At 36.4% G+C, this 23,766-nt stretch overlaps 1 protein-coding gene across 1 annotated transcript in view; it reads left to right on the top strand.

The window, feature by feature from the left end:
* The window catches only part of ZPBP (zona pellucida binding protein), a 102,902-nt gene that overhangs the window by 12,151 nt on the left and 66,985 nt on the right, over positions 1–23,766 (top strand). Inside the window, exon 4 of the mRNA XM_027124143.1 lies at positions 7,116–7,265. Within this exon, the coding sequence (XP_026979944.1) occupies positions 7,116–7,265 (150 nt within the window). The remainder of the gene's footprint in view (positions 1–7,115; positions 7,266–23,766) is intronic.

The following is a 23,766-nucleotide window of genomic DNA, read 5'->3' on the forward strand; positions in this document are numbered from 1 at the left end:
GAATTTAACCTAAATATTAATACCGATTTTGAAAAACTGACTAAATTTAACATTCAGTATTTTAGTATGAAAAACATGCTCTTAAATATACTGCATGGTTTGGTGGTAGCTGTGTAATAATATGTTACTGATGCTGTGCTTACAAAAGAGGAAGTTTAGTACTCGGGTACTCATCCAGAGGAGACAATGGACTTGAGATACATCTGAATAGTAGCCTTACAGTTTTCAGATTTTTGAGAAAACAAGGTCTTATTCTCATGAAGGTACATTTTACCACATAGAGATTACTATTGGTATGATTGATTTGGTCAACATTTTCTCCATTCAACTTCTTATTTTGTTATTTTGAAATGCCCATCTTACTTGTATTCTGATATCTCATTTGCTAAAAGCTGATTTGTTTTTGCAGTGTAGTTTAAAAAATATCAATTAGCTTAGCTGTTTTTGTTTTCAGCCTTGCTGAAAATTCAGATAATGAATTTTCATCCTAAATATCTGTTCAAGGAAGTACCTTTTGCATACCTTCTGTGGAAGTTTTTCTTTATTGCTCTATTCACCATGTTTTCTTTCTCTCTCTTTTCCTTCCCTCCCTCCCTTCCTCCCTCCTTCCCTCCGTTCCTTCCTTCCTTCTTCTCCTTTTTTTCCCTTATTGGTGTTTTGAGACAGTGCTTGTGGGTGAAAGCCTACAGGTTTATTTTGTAGACCTGGATGGAGGAAAGCAGTATATTCATACAAAGACTTGCTGAAGAAACATTCATAAGAAATATTTATTTTTTAATATGTTTTAATTCATATTTTATATAGTTGAACAATCTAGGTTGTACATTGCCATAATATTTATGTTGATTCTGAAATAGCTCAAGGTTTAAAGAGTTACTTCACTCTTTAGGTTAGGTGGTGTGTCTCCAAAGTGAATTACTCGGCTCTAGGTGAGTGACTACCTGGTGGCTGCCATTGTGCCCAGCTTTGCAGGAGGTACGCAGAGCAGCGTGACCTCTGCCTGGCTGCAGTACTAGAGTGTAGGAGGGGGTCAGCAGAGGTCAGGGACAGAGGTCCTGAGAGGCTAGGCAGTTAATATAAATCAGCGAAGGGGGCCAGGAGTAAAGGTATCCAATATTGAAAATAAAATCAATCTTTATTTTTGTTGCTTTCTAATAGCAAATAATATAACACAAGCATGTATATTAAATATATTTTACATTTGTTATTAAAACTCTGTGAGTTCAAAAATAGAAGCATTTAAGTATTGATTTGTTGTGTTGTAATTTGTTACTCCTTTGATTTGAAAATTGAGATGTGAAACATGCTCTTCTCTGAGATGCCAGGCCAGGTCTTGCAGCTTGTATTGCAAAGTATACTATGTAAGTGAATTTTGAATCCTTTAACTAGAAGTGACATTTTATATTACTCACTTTCATAATGGAAAACAGATGTTCAAAAACGTAGCTGTTTCCAGGTAAGGATAAAATCATATAGATGCAATGGCTTTGCATTTATAAAGACTATTCTCAGAAAATCCTGGTATTCTGACATCATGATTACAGTTGTGTTTTCAGTGCAGTGTCACGTCATAGTTCGCTGTCTGCCAGCTTTAAAGCTCAGTACTATCACTGTAATTGCAGAGAGACGTGGAAAGTGTCTAATTTTATTAAAGCTTGTAAAACAGAGAAGCTTTTTGGACTCTAGGTTAAACTACACTGTACTTTTTTAATCTTTTTATGGATATTCCAAAGATAGTTCCGCTACAGTTGAACCAAAGAAACATGTAGTTATGTACTTGCGCCTCCCTTTGGAGAGAAGCATCCAGGTTGTTTAGATGGTAGTACAGTGTAGAGGCCAAGTCTTAGACTTGCTAGGCTCTCTTCCTCTCACCCCCACTGCCACCCTCTTCTGTCTCTCTTCCAACATTTTTGGTTTACAAAGGTAAAGCATTTATTGCAGCAAGCCCTGTATCTCTTACTTCAACCCTAATACCATTCTGATGAATTAGCTCTTTTTGGTGTGTGGACTTTCCCATTTTTTTAAATGTTCACACAAACCTGTATAACTGCACACACACACACACACACACACACACACACACACACATACACACACACACACACACGTTTAGCTTTACCCTGTAACTGCATCCTTACTATGTTTTTTAAAAAATGAGATCATAGATTATATCTTACTCTACCTTAATATTTTTATTATGAAGCATCTGATAAATACAAATCCGTATAACAGATATGTAAGTTATGAAGCGTAATAAAACAGACATCCTTGAGCTTGCTATAGAAGCCAAGATATACCATTATCATGACTGTTGAACCTTCTAATGTTGAAAAATCCCATTCTTCTGTCCCCAACCCCCCCTTAGGTAAACATTATCCTGAACTTTTACAATATTATTCCTTAGCTTTTCTTTATGCATTTACTACGTGTATGAATACACATGCACAAATACATACATATATCTATGTATGTGTGTATTCATACACGTAGTAAATGCACATATTTAAATATATATAAATATAGATATACATGTGTGGATATATTCTGCAAGCATATTTTTACTTTAGTGTTTTTATTCCGAATTTTATAAAAATAATCAACACGTATACTTTTATCATGTAGCAGATTCTGTTCTAAGCAATTTACATATACTAATCATTTAAGTTTCACAATAGCTCTTTGCAGTAAGTACAGTCATTTTCTCCCTTTTATATGTGGACAGAGGCATTGAGAGAACAAGGTACTTACCTGAAGTCAAGTGCCTTTGAAGTCTGGCTTCAGAGTTCACAGATTATAATCTAAATGAGGTAGGACTAGGATTTTCCCTTCTCACCATTTTATGACTTTTTGTAGTTTATGTCTTTTAAGGAATTTGTCCAACTTAGATTTTTTTCAACTTGTCAAATTTATGTGCATAGTTTATGATATTTTCTTGTTATCTTTTTGATATATGCAGGATCTCTATGATATGCCCTCATTCACTCCTGGTATTGGATGTGTCTTTTCTCTTTCATTTAACAATTTTATCAGTCATTTCAAGGGACCAGCTTTTGAGTTATTTTTCTCTGGTATTTTTCTGTTTTCAGTTTCATTGATTTCTGACTTTATTATTTCCTTTCTGTTTGCTTTGGGTAAAGTTTGCTTATCTATTTCTTTTGCTGGTTGTAGAATTCTGGATTGGCAATTTTTTTCTTTCAACATTCCAAAGATGGCATTCTGTATTCTTTTTGCTTGCATAGTTTCTTGTGAGAAGGCTGCTATAAAATAGTCCTTATCCCTCTGTAGGCAGTGTGCCATATTTTTCTGATTAATTTCAAGATTTTTTCTTTCCGTTTCACTTTCAGTGATTTGAATACTAAATGCATTTTTTTTCTTGGTTATTTGTATTATTCTGCTTGGTGTTCTATAAGCTTCTTGGATCTGTAGTTTTGGTTTGTCATTAAGTTTTGAAAATTGTCGGCCATTATATCATCCAGTATTTCTTCTGCTTCATCCTATCTCTCTGCTCCTTCTGAGATTTCTGTCACCCTTATGTAACTGTTTGAAATTGTTCCATAGCTCTTGGATTCATTCTTCTTGGTGTTGTTTTGCTTTTGTTGTTGTTGTTGCTTTTTCTCTTTGGGTAAATTTCTTTTGATCTGTCTTCAAGTCATTGGTTCTTTTCTTAGCTGTGTCAAGCCTCTTTATGAGCTCATTGAAGGAAGACTTCATCTGTGTTACTGTGTTCTTTTTTTATTTTTTGGTTTGGTTTTAGTTCTAACATTTCCATTTGATTATTTCTTATGGTTTCAGACTCTGCTGAAATCACCTATCTGATCTTGCATGCTTTCTACATTTTCCATTAAATTATTTAATACATTATTCATAGTTATTTTAAACTAACTGTCTGATACTTCTGACATCTGTGTCATTGCCTGGTATTTTGGAAATGTGCCATTTCTTACCCTTCTGTATGCTTCTTAATTTTTTAAGAACATCTTGAATAAGATAGTAAATATTGAGATAATTATTTTTATATTTGAGATGAACACTTTTTAAAATATTATTAAGCCTTTAATATTGGGAGTTTGTGTTAAACTAGTCAGGAATTGTCTGGCTTTGATATTGGTTATTGCTGTGTTACTGAAAACTTATTTTTCTCCATTGTCTCATCTTTGGCTTTGGTTTCTCCTTTTTTGCTTTCTCTAGAGAGAATCTTTCTTGTAGCTCTCCTAGCTTGATTTCACTGCATTTTTGCTAGACTCTTATTAGTGATGGGCAGTTGGGAGAGAGGGGCAGTCTCTAGTGTTCTGATTCAGCAGGTGTGGTGTCACTGGATCTTGTGGGTGTGGCCTTTAGAAGTGCTTCAGCCTGTCTGCCGGCTTTAGTGTTGGCCTAGTACTTCTTGCTGACTTCCTCAAGAGTGAGGTTTTTTTTCTTCCTGTTTCCTTCCCTAGTGGTAACATGTTTCCACAGTGCCCTCAGTGACCATTTTTGTTTCTTCTCCCTTGTAGGTTAAAGCATTGCTCCTCACCAGGAGGTAGGGGAAATGGGCAAGGGTGGAGTTTTGGCAGGGCTGCCGACCCCCTCCTCTAGCCAGTACCCTGCACCGGCCCCCTCCTCTAGCCAGTGCCCTGTGGGAATCTTGCTCAGGGTTCCCCTGATCTTCCTTTGAACACCCAAAGATTTTCATGAAGGTGAGAAGCCTGTAAGAGGGTGCAACTGCCTCTGCACTCCCCCTGCCCCCATCTGTGGTCCTCAGAGGCTTCACATGCTCACACTGGACAGCACTTGGCTTTTAGCAATTTATTGAAAACTTTTAGCCAGATGTTCTTAGACCATTGAAGCAAATGCTTAGGTCTAGGTTCTACCTGCAGGCCCTGTTCATTCCTGGTTTTCAGGGTTACTGATTGCCCTACCTGCCTCATTTGTTTGATGGGTTCAAGAAAATTTGTTAGTTGATAGTTTGTCTTTTTCCTTATTGTTGTATGATGTTGTTGCTCTTATAGTCACTCTCCATATCTGAGCAGAAACCAAAAGTATAAACCTGTTTTTAAAAATTAGTTGTAATGAAATGGTGCTTAAATTTTGCCATATAATTTTAGAGCTCTGAGGCATGTGCTTCTAGAAATCTAATCCAACTCTGAATTTTTAGATGATCAAGCTGAATTCTAGAGGAAGAAGTCCTGACTTCAGTTTAATTATTTATTGACTGTCTGCTGTTGTATGAGTTCTTATATAGTATATAGTGATATGCCTTGGCATCCTGAAATTCCCATTTAAACTTAGTTTTGTAAAAGTCTGTTTGTTAAGTGGTATTTGTTAAGTGGGTTCTTCTCTTGGCTATGCAATCATCTGGGTATCTTTTCAAAGTGTGCTACTTTTAAATTTTTTAAAATAAGAAGGTAGCCAGAGAGTGTTTTCTTACAAATTGTATGATACTAGATTTTCTGGCTGTCATAATATTTAACATTGTAGTAGGCATTCAAATATATATTAATACACTTATTAATGCTTCTGGTTTGGGAAATTTTATTTCAAATTTTTGCCAGGGAATGCATGGCTTCATTGCTGACATGATATTCTAAAATTTCTTTACAATTTGTGGGCACCTTTTATCATATTACTATGATGTATCTGTTTGTGTCTGCTGAAATATATGTATAGCAAACACTTGAAAACCTCTTAATCTGTTCTAAAAGAGAGACAACATGTTATGATAAATATGTACTCTTTCATCAAAAGATATTCATGAAGATATAGGCAGTACAATAGAAATGTATTCTAAATTTATATCACATTTTTTAGCTTCATCCAAGATATAGAAATGGGAGTTCTCAAGGCATAATGCTCTATGTAATCCCTTGAGGGTGGGTATATCCATCTATTCATTTCTCCTTCAGTATCCGAAACAGGGCTTTGCATGTGCTAGAAACTCAACACATTTTTAGTGAAAAAATGAATAATGAAAATTTCTTCACTAAGAACATTCATCTTTTGTCTTATTTTGAAGCAATAAATTTCTTCAAAATAAATTTCAACTTGACAGTTATAGGCAATAAATTATTTTCTTAAAATAGAAAAAGATGAGTATTTATTAAGGTAATATTTTCAATTCTAATGAATAGTTTATTAAATTATTGAGTGAGTTTTAATATCTAATAATTTTTTCTAGTGCAAACCCGTGATTATGAACTTTGAGAGTAACCATTTTTAATTGCTTAATGACTTATAGCTTTTTCAAGTACTTTAACATTCCTTGTATTTGTTATTCAAAAATGATTCTATGAGATATATTATCATATATTATGATTCTTTGTTGTGCAAATGAAGGAGCTAGACTTCAGAAAGATTAAGTGATTATCCCCAGTTACACAGTTTATGAGAAAGAAAGGCACACCTAAAAGCCAAGTCCTAACCCTCTAAATCAGACTTCTTTCCCATTACACAACATGGCTGTCTCCCAGTGTGGTACTTAAGTGATGCTGAAGTGACAAGGGAACTTACGTCCACGTTCTGACTCCCAGCACTGCAGTTCTGATTGTGCGACTTCAGGTGTCAAGTGATCCAGTCTCCTGTTTTCTTTCTTCTGCAACCCTCACGGTTGTAATCCAAATTTTGCCAAGTACCTTGTGTAATGACAGCAAATCCCTAGGTGTTCGTGATTATATTGAGTTAGCCTTTGTTCTGGACACACTGTTTTTATCCCTTTCATATACATTTTTTATGCTTAATGAGAGCATAACTCATCAATAAAGTATTTATATGCATATATACAAATATAATTACTTGATAGTATGTATAAGTATATGCTATATTATATGTATATGAGTACTGATCATGCCATCTCAGTGCGACAAGCAGATGAGGAGCACATCATGTACGTGTGATTGTTAGTCTCTTACCACTTAGGCAGCCACTCACTTGATGAACTCTGGTTAGTGAAATTCTGACACTAAGTTCATCCTGGCACCCACTGTCAAGAACCACCAGACACAATGACTTTGTCCCCGACTCCTTGAGTGATTCTGTAGGTAAATTTGGATGGTTTTTCTCTGTTAAGAAACTATTTCGTTATTTTATCTCAATCTCATGTAATTTAAGCTACTGATCACTGTATCTTATTCCTCTATTAGGAAACAGCACTGCACAAGTGACCTCCACAGGAAGCCTTGTATTCCAGAACTTCAAGGAGAGCATGAGTGGGGTTTACACGTGTTTTCTGGAGTATAAACCTACTGTGGAAGAAGTCGTTAAAAATCTCCAACTGAAATATGTTGTATATGGTAAGAAGGGATTTTGGTTGTATTTTAACATTTCTTAATGTTTACAAATATTTACATACTTTAACAGGTTTGTTTTAAAGGGATTTTGTTGTGTTTAGTCTCTCTTAATTAAAGAAAAATGTCTGCCTGCCTATATTTTGTGAAGTGCTTTGTAAGGGGTTCGTGGTAAGGGAAGATCATTTTTCTTCAGGGGAATATTGACATGTACAGATCAGTTTAAGACAGTGCATAAAAACAGGGTGGTATGGAAATCGTGTTTTCAGAGAATGAGCATGATATTGTACTCCGTACTGCCTTTAAATTCCGAGTATCCTCTTGATGGTGCACTGCCATCCCCGTGAACAGGAACATGAATTGCCACTGTATTAAAACCCCTGTCCAAAGGTAGCTTGATCTGTTGAGGTCTGAGACTGGAGAGGTGAGTTGGTCATGGAGTGGCCAGGAGAACAGCCTGAGTGAAAGTTCCGTCTCACGGCTGGGACCCACGCATGGAGACAGAGTCAGGGTCCTCCAGGCTGTCCGTGTCTCACCTCCAGAGCTTCTGAATATGTTACCCTACAGTAGCAGGTTTTGCAGGTGTAATTAAGATCTTGAGAAGGGTAGACTCTCCTGAATTACTAGCGTGGGCCCAGTGCAGTCACAGGGGTCCTAAAGAGGAAGGCAGGACAGCCCCAAAGGCAGAAAAAGGAGATGTGGCAGTGAAAGGAGAGGGTGGGGTAGGTGCCACAAGCCAAGGAGGTGGCAGGTCTCTGGAGCCTGGTACTTCCAGAGCGAATGTACCTTGATTCCAGCCTTGCAAGACTCACTTTGGACGTCTGATCTCCACAACTGTGAGATAATACATTTGTGTTATTTTAAGCCACGAGGTTTGTGGCTTAAGAAGTTAATATACCATTGGAAGCAATAGGAAGCTCATGCAGCATTGTTTTCACAGCTGGGATGTAGAACAAATGGCAGAATTATTAATGATTCCCTGATCATTTTTATACACTAAAAAACGATGTTCCATCTATCCAAAGAAAGACATAATTTTCATGAGAAATTATATTAACTTTGTTAGGCAAATAATTTGTTTAAACTTTGTAATCAGTCACGCTTCATTTTTGTTACATAGTTTTTCTTGTAAAATATGATATGTGTTATTTAGTATAGTTTATATAGTTTATAACAAATATACTTTGAAATCTCTCATAAGGGTATATTCACATAAGCTAACAAGTGTAACAGTGCCTAAAATGAATGCTGGTTTATAGTAATGAAAATGATAGCTAATATTTACCAAGCATTTATGCTGTGTTTTTACGTGTAATTATAATAATAACAGCAAAACACATATATTGCTTATTTTCACAAGGCTTTTTTTTTTTTTTTTTTTTTTTGGCGGTACGCGGGCCTCTCACCGTTGTGGCCCCTCCTGCTGCGGAGCACAGGCTCTGGACACGCAGGCTCAGCGGCCATGGCTTACGGGCCCAGCCGCTCCACGGCATGTGGGATCCTCCCAGACCGGGACATGAACCTGCATCCCCTGTACGGGCAGGCGGACTCCCAACCGCTGCACCACCAGGGAAGCCCTGCAAGGCTTTTGTTTTGAAGTGCTTTATTTATATTCAACTTATTTAATTCTCACAACAAACCCGTACAGTAGGTACTGCAATTTTCGTTAGACTGTGGGACTCAGATTTCAATCTAGGGATTCTCGTTCTAGAGTTTGTATTTTTATCTCTCTTGATATCCTACGGTGCCCCACTGTTATACCAGTGGCAGCAGGATGACACATCATTTAATAAACTGATTTTGGAGACCTGCTATTTTTGTGCTTAAAAAAATCATTTAAGTCATTCTGTTTCACTCTAAGGATCCACTTTAGTCTTTCCAATGCCACATGGTATTCCAGATTTTGCTTGCACATTCCTCAGTTGATGATCGTTTCGTGTGTTTCAGATTTTCCCTGCCTCAAACAGCAGTGCATGGAACCTTGAAATAAGTCCTTCAGTCTCTTCCTCCCTGAGTCCCTCTGTGCGTCTCTGTGTATGAGTCCGTCACTTATCGATCTGTGTGTAAACACACACACTAGTATTCTTGTATTATAGATGTTAAATTGTTAGTATTTTGCTGAGGTGATTCTGTAAGGTAATATCTTCTACAGGGTTTTCACAGTGTTACTTTGATAATTCTGCTAGTTGCCCTGCAAAGAGTGTACAGTTTGTATCCCCGCCACAGTACACGAGAATCTCATTACCTAAAATGCCCTTAGTATACTGTATCTTGAATTGTTGCCCATGTAATAGTCTAATAATGGTATTTCATGGCTTTAATGTTTATTTTTTGGTCATTGATGAGGTTTTTTGAGTTTTGCTATTTGCATGGGCTGTGAACAAAAGTTTTGCTTTTGTTGCTTTTACTTTTGGTGTTGGATTAAAAAAATTATCTCTAAGACAGTAAGTCAAAGAGCTTACTGCCTGTGTTTTCTGCTAGAAGTTTTATGGTTTCGGGTCTTACATTCAAGTCTTTAATCAATTTTGAGTTGATTTTTGTGCATGGTGTAAGACAGTGGTTACATTCTTTTGAATGTGACTGGCCAGTTTTCCCAACACCATTTACTGAAAAGACTGTCTATTCCCCATTGTATATTTTTGGCTCCTTTGTTGTAAATTAATTGACCATTTCTGTATGGGTTTATTTCTGGGCTCTCTGTCTGTTACATTGATCTGTGTGTCTGGTTGTATGCCAATACCACATTGTGTTAATTACTGTAGCTTTGTAATATAGCTTGAAATCGGGGAGCATGATGCCTCCAGCTTTGTTCTTTTTTCTCAAGATTGCTTTGGCTATTTGTGGTCTTTTGTGGTTCCATACAAATTTCTGAGAGTTTTATTTCTGTGAAAAATGCCATTGGAATTTTGATAGTGATTGCGTTGGAGCTGTAGATTGCTTTGTTTAGTATTTAATATTTTAACCATATTAATTCTTCCAATCCATGAGCACAGAATATCTTTCCACTTATTTCTTTCTTCTTCAATTTCTTTTCTTGATGTCTTATAGTTTTCAGTATTTTTACAGAGCCAGAGTTTTCAATTCAATGAAGTCTGATTTATCAAATTTGCTAATTAGTCATGCTTTTGTTGTCAAGTCTAAGAATTCTTTGCCTAGCCATAGGCAAAGGTTTTCTCCTTTTTTGTGATAGTTTTGCTTAACATGATGCAGTTTCAGTTAATTTTTGTGTAAGGTGTGAGGTTTAATAATTTTCATTAGGATATCCAATTGCTCCAGCATGATTTCTTGAAGTGTTTTTGTACCTTTGTCAACAGTAAGTTGAGAATATTTGTGTGGGTCTGTTTCTGGGTTTTCTAATTTCTTCCATTGATCTATGGGGTTTGTTCCTCTGCCAGTGCCACTGTGTGGATCACTGTAACTATAGAAACCCTCAGTACCAGGTAGTGTGATTCCTTCCACTATTCTTTATCAAAATGTTTTTCTTTTTTAGGGCCCACCCCTTTCCTTATATATTTTAGAATAATCCTATACGTATCTACAGTGTATCTGCTGGAATTTTGATGGGAATTGCATTCAATCTGTAGATAAATTTGGGGGATGTTTGCGATCTCTCTGTTTTTTTCTTTTTGACCATGCCGTGAGGCATGTGAGATCTTAGTTCCCTGACCAGGGATCGAACCTGTGCCCCCTGCAGTGGAAGTGCTAACCACTGGACTGCCAGGGAATTCCCTCTTTCGTCTCTATATACATGCTTTCTTAAGTGTATACCTAAGTATGTTATTTTGGGCTTTTTTGGCACAATTGTAAATGATGTTAGATTTCAAATTTTGGATTCCACAGGTTTATTGCTAATATATAGAAAAACGATCTATAAAAAATAAGAAAAAAACCACTTTCTTTGCTCATCCATAAGAAGCAACTCCCCATTTATTCAAGTTTTATCATGAGATTGCAGCAATTCAGTACGAAATATGATACAAAGACACAAAGTGAGCAAATGCTGCAGAAAAAATGGCACTGATAGACTTGCTTAACACAGGGTTGCCACAAACCTTCAATTTGTAAAAAATGCAATATCTGCTAAGCACAATAATGTGGAGCACAACAAAACGAGACATACTGTAAACAAAAAGTGGTTTATTATTTGTGTCTTGATCTAGAATTTTAAAAAAATGTTTGTAGATTCTTTGTGAGACTGTCATGTCATATGCACATAGGGACAGTTTTGTTTCTTTCTTTTCAATCGTATGCCTCTTATTTTTCTTTTTTTATTGGGGACACTAGGGCTTCTGGTACTCTGTTGAATAAGAATGGTGAGAGCAGATATCCTTGCCTTCTTTGTAATATTAGGGGGACTCATCAAGTCTTTTACTATTAAATGTGGTGTTAGATTGGATTTTACATAGATGCCTTTTATTAGGTTGAGGAAGTTTCCTTCCATTCCAAGTTTGTTGATTTTTAATTTTTTATTGTGAAAGGATGTTGGATTTTGTCAGGTGTTTCTCCTGCATTAATTGAGATAATTATGTATTTTTTATTTTCTGTTTTATTGTTATGGTATATTGCATTCATTGATTTTCAAGTGTTGAACCAAGCTTGGTTCCTGGGATAAAATCCCACTTGGTCATGATGTATAATGCTTTCAATATACTGACAGATTCATTTTGCTGGAATGTTGTTGAGAATTTTTGTATCTATATTCATATGAGATATTGGTCTGTAGTTCTGTTTTCTTGTGATATCATTTTTACCTGGGTTTGCTTTCATGATAATACTGAGTATGACTTGGGAATTTTTTCTTTCTCTTCTGACTTTGGAAGAGTTCATTAAGAATTGTTAATATTTCTTTAAATGTTTGGTAGAATTCATGAGTGAAAACATCTGAGCTTGGGTTTTTCTTCCTGGGTAGTTGTTTTTTTCTGATTACTAATTTAATCTCTTTGCTTGGTATAGCTCTATTCATATAGTTTATTTTTTCTTGAGTCAGTTTCAGTAGTGTATGTCTTTTAGAGATTTTTCTATTTCATCTAAGTTATCTAATTTATTGGCATACAGGTTTTTATAGTATCCCTTTGTAATTCTTTTTATTTCTGTAAGGTCAATAATACTGCCTCCTTTTTTATTGATGATTTGTTAATTTGAGTCCTCTCTTTTTTTCTTGGTCACTCTAGCTAAAGATTTATAAATTTTGTTGATATCTTCAAATAACTATGTTTTTGTGTCATTGATTCTATTGTTTTTCTATTTTCTATGTCATTTATCTCTGCTTTAATTTTTATTATTTCTTTCCCTCTGCTTGATTTAAGGTTAGTTTTCTCTTTCTTCCCTAGTGTCATAAGGTAAAAGTTTCAATTATTGATTAGAGATCATATTATATTTTATATATATATAATTTTGTATATATAATTTCCCACAATGTACTGCTTTAGCTGCATTCCATAGGTTATGGTTTTTTTTTCAATTTATATGAAGTTTTTCTTCTAACTTCTCTTTTGATTCTTCTTTGACACATTGGTTACTTAGAATTATGTTGTTTAATTTCCACACATTTGTGAGTTTTTCAAATTTTTCTGTTACTCTAATTTTATTACATTGTGATCAGAGAAAATACTTTGTATTATTTCAGTCCTTTAAAATTTATTGTGATTTGTGGCTTAAAATAATCTCCATCCTTGAGAATGTGCCAGAGCACTTGAGAATGTATATTCTGCTGCTGCCAGGTGGAGAGGTATGTAGATGTCTTTTAGGTATATTTGGTTTCAGCATTATTCAAGTATTCTGTTTCCTTGTTGATCTTCTGCCTAGTTGTTTCATTCATTATTGGAAGTCTCCAAGCAATATTTTGAATTGTTTTTATCATTATTTAATGATATAATCATCATATAATCAAAATAGTTATTTCTTTTATCATTTCTGTCAGTTTTTACTTCATTTTGGTGCTTTGTTCTTAGGTGTGTGTATGTTTATAATTGTTCTCTCTTCCTGATAGGTTGTCTTTTTTTATTATAAAAAAATGTTACCCTTTAGCTATAGTAGCATTTTTTGTTTGTTTTAAAGTTTACTTTGCCTGATAATTGAATAGCCATTCCTATTTTCTTGTGATTGCTGTATACAGGATGTATTATTTTGCACCCCATCGCTTTCAGTCTATTTGTATCTTTGCATGTAAAATGTGTCTCATGTAGACACTAAATAGTTCATTGCTTTTTAAATCCAGTTTCATAGTCTCTGCCTTTTGATTAGATAATTTAATCCATTCACATTTAATATTATTATTTATATAAGTGGATATACGCTATCATTTTATTTTATGTTTCCCTGTCTCGTGTGTTCTTCTATTTCTCATTGTCTTGTGAATTAAGTGAATATTTTCTAATGTAGCATTTTAATTACTTTAATGATTTTTTACTATATATTTTTGGGTCATTTCCTTATTGATTGCTCTAGAAGTTACCACATATATCTTTTTTTTTTTTTTTTTTTGCGGTACGCAAGCCTCTCACTGTTGTGGCCTCTCCCGTTGCAGAGCACAGGCTCCGGGCGCGCAGGCTCAGTGGCCATGGCTCACGGGCCCAGCCGCTCCGCGGCATGTGGGATCTTCCCGGACCGGGGCATGAACCCGTGTCCCCCGCATCGGCAAGCGGACTCTCAACCACTGCGCCACCAGGGAAGCCCAACCACATATATCTTAACCTATCAGAATCAGCTTGACATCTTTACAAACTTAATTCTGGTGAGATAGAGAAACCTTAGTCTTATGTAGATCTATTCCTTTTCCATGCTTTTTGTGGTATTAATATTATACATATTACACCTGTAAATGTTACAAAACTAACAATACATTTTATAATTATTATTTTGTGTAACTTTATGTATTTTAGAGAAGCTGAAATTAGGAGAGCAAGTGTATATTTATAGATTTTGTTACATTAGCCTTCTTGTTTATCATTTTTTATTTTCTTTAATTGTTTGCTTTTTTTCAAGTTTCCATCTGTAGTTATTTCCTTAGTCTAGTACAGCTTTGCTCCCACCCACCTCCATTGTGCTCCTATTGGAAAATATATATTTATGTTTGGTCCCAGTGATACATCATATACAAATTCTTTTATACAATTGCTTTTTAAATCAGTAAAGAGGAAAGAAAGTCGAAGAAATATGCACTTATTCTGTCTATATAATTACATGATTTACTGGAGAGCTTTGTTTTTTGTGTGTGGATTCAGATTATTGACCGAGGTTATGTTCTTTCAGTCTTGTTAAAAAACAAAATTCAAGAAAATTTGAAGATCTAATTAGCTTTATTAGGTAATTCATGAATCGGGGAGCATCCCATCTAGCAACTAGAAGGTGGCTCTGAGGGGTTGTATGCTATTAGCAAAAGAAAAGAAAGGATTATTTTTAGACTAGGCCCTCTTTTCTTGAGGGTGTGGGGAAGGGAGTGGCAGGGGTTTTGGTTTTATCATGCAGGTTGCTTCTTCTTCCTCTGGGGACTGGAGGAGGCCTGTGTGATAGATTACTTTACTGTTAGACTAGAAAATTCCAGACTGGTTGATTAGGATTGCATTTGTGGGAGAGGTTGAAACTGCCATTAGATTAGATATTAAGTGTAGTTTTAGTATCTTGGGGTTTAGCACATGTGACACAATTTTGGGCCTGTGGTTTTCTTTTTAACAGTCTGAAAAACTTTTAGCTGATTCTTTATTCTGTCAGGTCAGATCTACTGTTGAGCTTCTTATTGTGTTTTTCCTTTCAGTGTTTTTCCTTTTTACCTACAGAATTTCCACTTGATTCTTTTTTTTATAATTTTTTATAGATAGTTTCTATTTGATGTGACATTATTAAAATACCTCCCTTCATTAATCATGATTTTCTTTTGTTATTTTAACACATTTATATGAATGCTTTGAAGTCTTTAGTTTTTAATATTTATCTTTAAAAGTGACCACATCTGGTCACTCTTAAACAGGCAATTTCTGCTTCCTAGTTTTTTCCAGTGTATAGGTCATACTTTCCTGTTTCGTTGCATGTCTCATTAATTTGTTTGGAAACTGGACTTTTTAGATAATGTATTGTAGCAACTCTGGGTCCTGGTCCATTTCCTTCCCCCACCCTCCAGATTTGTCATAATTTTATCCTGTTGATTTGTTTAGCAGCTGGCTAGATTATTTCAGTGAGGTTCACTCCCGCTGCCACCATAGTGTGAGGCCTCCAAGGTCTGTCCTAGGAAGGTGCACTTTGGGTGTACCCATAGAGGTTTCGTGTATCTGTTGTTTTCAACCATGCCCTGAGGCATAAATTCCTCTAAAACCGATCCAGTTCAGTTTGGGTTCCCCAGGTCTGTTTGAGATTTGTTCTGACCTCAGGATAGCTCCTTCCAGCTGACACCTCCTGTGTTGCTGTCTGACAAACTAGGCTGCCTACAGTTTCGCCTTCTCCCAGTTGTCTTTCCCCATATTGCCAGTGTTTTTGAAAGTGCCCTGAGGTTTGAGCTTCCCCACAGTTTATCACAAGGACGTCAGTTCCTTTGAGAAGAGATTCTGAGCTCTCTGTTCTACAGCCTGCTGCTCATCCCCGGCAGATTCTCTGAGCCACTGCTCTGGAGCTGGGGCTGGGGACGGTGGTGTGCTTCTCTGTGCGTGACACACTGCTTTAGGAACTTAGCATCTGTTGGAGGGGGTAGCAGCAGCAGCCCCGGGTCTCCACAGCATGTTTCTCCTGTGTGGACACTTCACATGACGAGCTGGACAAGGCTGATGGGCTCCCATTGTTTTCAGAATTGCTGCTGCCAGGTTAGAGCCTCCATCTCACAAAGTGGGGAGGTGGAAGGAGGGAGCCTTCACCTCTCAGCTGTACTCACCCACAACTTCCCTTTAGCACCAGGTAGCTCTGGTCTGCATGAGAAAGGCTGACCTCCTGTCCCTTCTTGGGGAGAGGGAGCCTTGTGCCCTTGTCTGCCCCAGTCTGGAATGGAGTTGCCATCTAGCTTGGATTTCGTTGACTCCTTTATGATCTCTAAAAACCTTTCCTCTTAACTATTTATTTCTGGAATATCAATTAAACATATTTGTTAGGGCTCCTTAATTTATCATCCATATCTTTTCACTTGTCTTTCATATATACAGATCTTTAAATGTGTTTAAGGTACCATTGTCCAATTTATCAAACCTGTCTTCAGCAGTGTGAAGTCTGCAAGTTTAGCTAGTCTATTCACTTTCTGTTTTAACTTTGGTGCCATTTTTCTATTTCAATGACTATACTTTCCATCCCCAGTATTTCCAATTGGATCTTTCTCTTTAAAATCTCCACTTGTTCTTTAGTCATATGTACCGGTTTTTGTTCTATAATTTCCTATTCTTAATTTATTACTTTCTTTAATATTTTGAGATATATATTTCTTACTTTTATTTTTTAATTTTCATAATGTGTATGAAAACTTGTTCGTACCCATATCCCTCACAAAAATAGGTGTTATTGCTCTTTTATTTGTATAGGGGTATAAAATGTTATGCCACCGTTGTGATTGCATTTTCCTTAGTACTAGCATCTCTGAGCATCTTTTTCTGTGCTTATTATTCCTTTTGAGATTTTCTATTCATATTTTTTACCTGTTTTACTAAGTTATTGTGTTCTTGCCAACTTCTAGTAAGTTCAAATACTCTAACTCTGAGTATAGATCAGTAGTTTTCAAATAGTAATCTATGGACTCCTTGGAGTCCCTGAGTCCCTTTCAAGGGGTCAGCAAGGTGAAAACTGTTTTTGTAATTATACAATGATATTATTTACTGTTTTAACTGTGTTGAGATTTACAGTTGAAGTGGGTAAGCTACTGTGGAACAGTCATCCACAATTACGCAAAAAAGCTGTTAAAATGTTTCTTTCTAACCAACTACATATCTCTATGAGGCAATAAACCAACACACCATATGTCATTGAATGAACAAGTAAGTATAAGACTCCAGCTGACTTCTATTAAGCAGACCTTAAAGAGCTTTTCAAAATATAAAACAATACTACTGTTCTCACTGATTCTCTTTGAAAAGTGTTATTGTACCTAAAAGTGTTTTTTTTATGTTACTGCCTGATGAGTTTCTGTCATTTTAAAATGAATTATTAAACATTTAAAAAGGTTTTCAGTTTGAATTTTTTGTATCATAAATATTGGTAGATATATCCTACATAAAAGTTCTTTGGTGGTCCTTAGTGATTTTTAAGAATGTAAAGAGATCCGGAGACCAAAACTTTTGAGAACTCCTGTAGATGTTTATGTCATTTTTTTTATCATTCCCATTTTTCTAGAGCCGTATATGTCTTTTTTCTTTTAAAGCTTCTGATTTTCATATGAGGATTTTATTTTTTAAACTGTTGCAGGGATTCCCTGCAAGGACTTGCTGGACTCAGCAGAGTTGTACTCAAGGCTAAGATGAGGGACACACAGTAGGAATGGCAGGGGGAAAGTCACGGCCAGAGCCAGGTGAAATCCACGTACAGGACTGCTGTGCTATCCTTCCTGTGTGAGGTTGCATTGAGCCCCCTCCTTTCCTTAGTGGTAAAAATCCAGTAAGCCCTGTGCCGACTCAGCACCCAGGCGCTGATTGGGAGCTAGTCATGAAGGCTCCCTCTGCCTGACAACGACAGAAGTCCCAAACTCCCAGAGGTGCAGGGTTCAGTTCCTCAGGTGGGGAAACAGTTTTATCACATGGGGAGCAATGCCTGTCCGTTTAGGGAAATACTTACCAGCCAAGGGCCAATCCTGTAGGCAGCCTCCAGCCTGCTGTGTTCTCTTTTATACAACTTGTTAATAACTCATTTACAAGCGGATCCTGAGTTGCTGTGTGTGTAAATGTGTACTTCTCCCAGAGATAAGAAGCTGTCTTCAGAAAAGGACACTTTTGATAGAGTTTTTGAGGGCATTTTGAAGATATTGTGGCTTATATTGAGATTTCTTTCTATCAAATGTAATAGCATGATACATGCCGGATTTCTGGAAGGAAAAAGGAGTTCTTTTTTAGCCCATGAACCAGAGGAGTGCTTGCTCTGTCTGCAGTCCTTGCTGGGAGCCTTGCTGCAGCTTCCAGGGTCCATCTGATAAGGTTCACTCTTCTACATGGTTCTTGTATGTATCACATCACACAGCTTTGATGTGATAAATCATGATATAATCAATATAAATCAGTCATTTATCATATGGGAATATATGTATCAGTAAATGCATGATATTGATAGGTTTTTAAGATTTATGTCTCAATGTGACATTGTTTTTCAGTTTTCTTATTCACAGTTTCATGGACCTTTTTGGTGTGGTGACACAAACCTTTCTTCAGCTTACAGAGTGTTTTCCCTGTTTGTCCCCTGATTAACTTCTCCTTTGTCTGCTCTGTTCTCTCCTGGAACTCCTTCACTTTGACATAGGATATCTGGGATCTCTCTTCCTTTTCTCTTCTTTTGCTCTTGTCATTTTGTTTCTAATTTTGATCTATGCTATGTGAGAATTTCATTACTTCATCTCCAAACATATTTTTAACCTTGTTTTCATTTATTACTTCAATTAATTTTTAAATTTTCAGTATTTGTATTTAAAAATTTTTTCCAGGATGCTTTTCGTATTTAGCATCACTTCTCTTCTACAGTAGCTTTATAATAGTTTTATGGATATATTTTCTATCCTTACTAGTTAGAATTTTAAAAACTTATTTCTGAATGCTTCCTACATTAATTTTCTTTTATGTTATTTTCCCTTGCTTTTTCATTTTCATGCTTTTCTTTTTTTTATTATTTATTTATTTTTTGGCTGTGTTGGGTCTTCGTTTCTGTGCGAGGGCTTTCTCTAGTTGCGGCAAGCGGGGGCCACTCTTCATCACGGTGTGCGGGCCTTTCACTGTCACGGGCTCTCTTGTTGTGGGGCACAGGATCCAGATGCGCAGGCTCAGTAGTTGTGGCTCACGGGCCTAGTTGCTCTGCGGCATGTGGGATCTTCCCAGACCAGAACTCGAACCCGTGTCCCTTGCACTGGCAGGCAGATTCTCAACCACTGTGCCACCAGGGAAGCCCCTTCATGCTTTTCTTTAGTGATTTTGGAACTCCCCAGATTTGGTTAGGAGAATCTGTGGTTTTCATTCATGTTTGTAAATGAATTAGAAGCTGTCTGGTCTCAACCTAGAATACAAAGGCTTATAGTAGCTTGGTCTGTGCACTCAATTTTGGCTTAAATGAGCAGGTAGGAAAGTGAACAGTGGTGGCTATCACTTTAGTGAGAGTGGAGAGTGTCTCCTCAGCAGGCCCCTTGATTAACAAAAGTAGCAACAGAGCTCCCTGTCTCAGAAGGTAAACTTTTCTGATTTCTAGTACCGTGGATTTATCATTTTTATATTTCTTGTATCATTTCAGTGAGATTTTGAAACGGATAGAAAAAAAAACCCCTATTCTCAGTTTTAGGTGTTGCAATTGAACTCAATAAAGCTTATAGATAAGTTAGAAACATACTTTTTTTTTTTGCCTATTGTTGGCAATTATATGACACCCTTTTCTTCTAAGATGAATATTTATTTATTTATTTATTTATTTATTTATTTACATCTTTATTGGAGTATAATTGCTTTACAATGTGGTGTGTTAGTTTCTGCTTTATAACAAAGCGAATCAGTTATACATATACATATGTTCCCATATCTCTTCCCTCTTGTGTCTCCCTCCCTCCCACCCTCCCTATCCCACCCCTCCAGGTGGTCACAAAGCACGGAGCTGATCTCCCTGTGCCATGCGGCTGCTTCCCACTAGCTATCTACCTTATGTTTGGTAGTGTATATATGTCCATGCCGCTCTCTCGCTTTGTCAAAGCTTACCCTTCCCCCTCCCCATATCCTCAAGTCCATTCTCTAGTAGGTCTGTGTCTTTATTCCTGTCTTACCCCTAGGTTCTTCATGACATTTTTTTTTAATTCCATATATATGTGTTAGCATACGGTATTTGTCTTTCTCTTTCTGACTTACTTCACTCTGTATGATATACTCTGGGTCTATCCACCTCATTACAAATAGCTCAATTTTGTTTCTTTTTATGGCTGAGTAATATTCCATTGTATATATGTGCCACATCTTCTTTATCCGTGCATCCGATGATGGACACTTAGGTTGTTTCCATCTCCGGGCTATTGTAAATAGAGCTGCAATGAACATTTTGGTACATGACTCTTTTTGAATTATGGTTTTCTCAGAGTATATGCCCAGTAGTGGGATTTCAGGGTCCTATGGTAGTTCTGTTTGTAGTTTTTTAAGGAACCTCCATACTGTTCTCCATAGTGGCTGTACCAATTCACATTCCCACCAGCAGTGCAAGAGTGTTCCCTTTTCTCCACACCTTCTCCAGCATTTATTGTTTCTAGATTTTTTGATGATGGCCATTCTGACTGGTGTGAGATGACATCTCATTGTAGTTTTGATTTGAATTTCTCTAATGATTAATGATGTTGAGCATTCTTTCATGTGTTTGTTGGCAATCTGTATATCTTCTTTGGAGAAATGTCTGTTTAGGTCTTCGGCCCATTTTTGGATTGCGTTGTTTGTTTTTTTGTTATTGAGCTGCAAGAGCTGCTTATAAATTTTGGAGATTAATCCTTTGTCAGTTGCTTCATTTGAAAATATTTTCTCCCTTTCTGAGGGTTGTCTTTTGGTCTTATTTATGGTTTCCTTTGCTGTGCAAAAGCTTTGAAGTTTCATTAGGTCCCATTTGTTTATTTTTGTTTTTATTTCCATTTCTCTAGGAGGTGGGTCAAAAAGGATCTTGCTGTTATTTATGTCGTAGAGTGTTCTGCCTATGTTTTCCTCTAAGAGTTTGATAGTTTCTGGTCTTACATTTAGGTCTGTAATCCATTTTGAGCTTATTTTTATGTATGGTGTTAGGGAGTGATCTAATCTCATACTTTTACATGTACCTGTCCAGTTTTCCCAGCACCACTTATTGAAGAGGCTGTCCTTTCTCCACTGTACGTTCCTGCCTCCTTTATCAAACGTAAGGTGACCATATGTGCATGGGTTTATCTCTGGGCTTTCTGTCCTGTTCCATTGATCTATCTTTCTGTTTTTGTGCCAGTACTATACTGTCTTGATTACTGTAGCTTTGTAGTATAGTCTGAAGTCAGGGAGCCTGATTCCTCCAGCTCCGTTTTTTGTTCTCAAGATTGCTTTGGATATTCTGGGTCTTTTGTGTTTCCATACAAATTGTGAAATTTTTTGTTCTAGTTCCGTGAAAAATGCCAGTGGTAGTTTGATAGGGATTGCATTGAATCTGTAGATTGCTTTGGGTAGTATAGTCATTTTCACAATGTTGATTATTCCAATCCAAGAACATGGTATATCTCTCTATCTATTTGTATCATCTTTAATTTCTTTCATCAGTGTCTTATAGTTTTCTGCATACAGGTCTTTTGTCTCCTTAAGTAGGTTTATTCCTAGATATTTTATTGTTTTTGTTGCAGTGGTAAATGGGAGTGTTTTCTTGATTTCACGTTCAGATTTTTCATCATCATTGTATAGGAATGCCAGATATTTCTGTGCATTAATTTTGTATCCTGCTACTTTACCAGATACATTGATTAGCTCTAGTAGTTTTCTGGTAGCATCTTTAGGATTCTCTATGTATAGTACCATGCCTTCTGCAAACAGTGACAGCTTTACTTCTTCTTTTCTGATTTGGATTCCTTTTATTTCCTTTCTTCTCTGATTGCTGTGGCTAAAACTTCCAAAACTATGTTGAATAATAGTGGTGAGAGTGGGCAACCTTGTGTTGTTCCCGATCTTAGTGGAAATGCTTTCAGTTTTTCACCATGAGGACGATGGTGGCTGTGGGTTTGTCATATATGGCCTTTATTATGTTGAGGAAAGTTCCCTCTGTGCCTACTTTCTGCAGGGTTTTTGTCATAAATGGGTGTTGAATTTTGTCGAAAGCTTTCTCTGCATCTATTGAGATGATCATATGGCTTTTCTTCTTCAATTTGTTAATATGGTGTATAACATTGATTAATTTGTGTATATTGAAGAATCCTTGCATTTCTGGAATAAAACCCACTTGATCATGGTGTATGATCCTTTTAGTGTGCTGTTGGATTCTGTTTGCTAGTATTTTGTTGAAGATTTTTGCATCTATGTTCATCAGTGATATTAGCCTGTAGTTTTCTTTCTTTGTGACATCCTTGTCTGGTTTTGGTATCAAAGTGATGGTGGCCTCGTAGAATGAGTTTGGGAGTATTCCTCCCTCTGCTATATTTGGGAAGAGTTTGAGAAGGATAGGTGTTAGCTCTTCTGTAAATGTTTGATAGAATTCGCCTGTGAAGCCATCTTGTCCTGGGCTTCTGTTTGTTGGAAGATTTTTAATCACAGTCTCAATTTCAGTGCTTGTGATTGGTCTGTTCATATTTTCTATTTCTTCCTGATTCAGTCTTGGCAGGTTGTGCATTTCTAAGAATTTGTCCATTTCTTCCAGGTTGTCCATTTTATTGGCATAGAGTTGCTTGTAGTAATCTCTGATGATCTTTTGTATCTCTGCAGTGTCAGTTGTTACTTCTCCTTTTTCATTTCTAATTCTATTGGTTTGAGTCTTCTCCCTTTTTTTCTTGATGAGTCTGGCTAATGGTTTATCAATTCTGTTTATCTTCTCAAAGAACCAGCTTTTAGTTTTATTGATCTTTGCTATCGTTTCCTTCATTTCCTTTTCATTTATTTCTGATCTGATTTTTATGATTTCTTTCCTTCTGCTAACGTTGGATATTTTTTGTTCTTCTTTCTCTAATTGCTTTAGGTGCAAGGTTAGGTTGTTTATTCGAGTTGTGTCCTGTTTCTTAAGGTAGGATTGTAGTGCTCTAAACTTCCCTCTTAGAACTGCTTTTGCTGCATCCCATAGGTTTTGGCTCGTCGTGTCTCCATTGTCATTTGTTTGTACGTATTTTTTGATTTCCTCTTTGATTTCTTCAGTGATCACTTCGTTATTAAGTAGTGTATTGTTTAGCCTCTATGTGTTTGTATTTTTTACAGACCTTTTCCTGTAATTGATATATAGTCTCATAGCATTGTGGTCGGAAAAGATACTTGATACAATTTCATTTTTCTGAAATTTACCAAGGCTTGATTTGTGACCCGAGATATTATCTATCCTGGAGAATGTTCCACGAACACTTGAGAAAAATGTGTATTCTGTTGTTTTTGGATGGAATGTCCTATAAATATCACTTAAGTCCATCCTGTTTAATGTATTATTTAAAGCTTGTGTTTCCTTATTTATTTTCATTTTGGATGATCTGTCCATTGGTGAAAGTAGGGTGTAAAAGTCCCCTACTATGAATGTGTTACTGTCAATTACCCCTTTTATGGCTGTTATTATTTGCCTTATGTATTGAGGTGCTCCTATGTTGGGCGCCTAAATATTTACAATTGTTACATCTTCTTGGATTGATCCCTTGAACATTATGTAGTGTCCTTTGTCTCTTCTAATAGTCTTTATTTTAAAGTCTATTTTGTCT

Source organism: Aethalodelphis obliquidens, unplaced genomic scaffold (genome assembly GCF_003676395.1).
Source record: "Aethalodelphis obliquidens isolate GAN/ISIS:26980383/991018 unplaced genomic scaffold, ASM367639v1 scaffold27, whole genome shotgun sequence".
Lineage (NCBI taxonomy): Eukaryota > Metazoa > Chordata > Mammalia > Artiodactyla > Delphinidae > Aethalodelphis > Aethalodelphis obliquidens.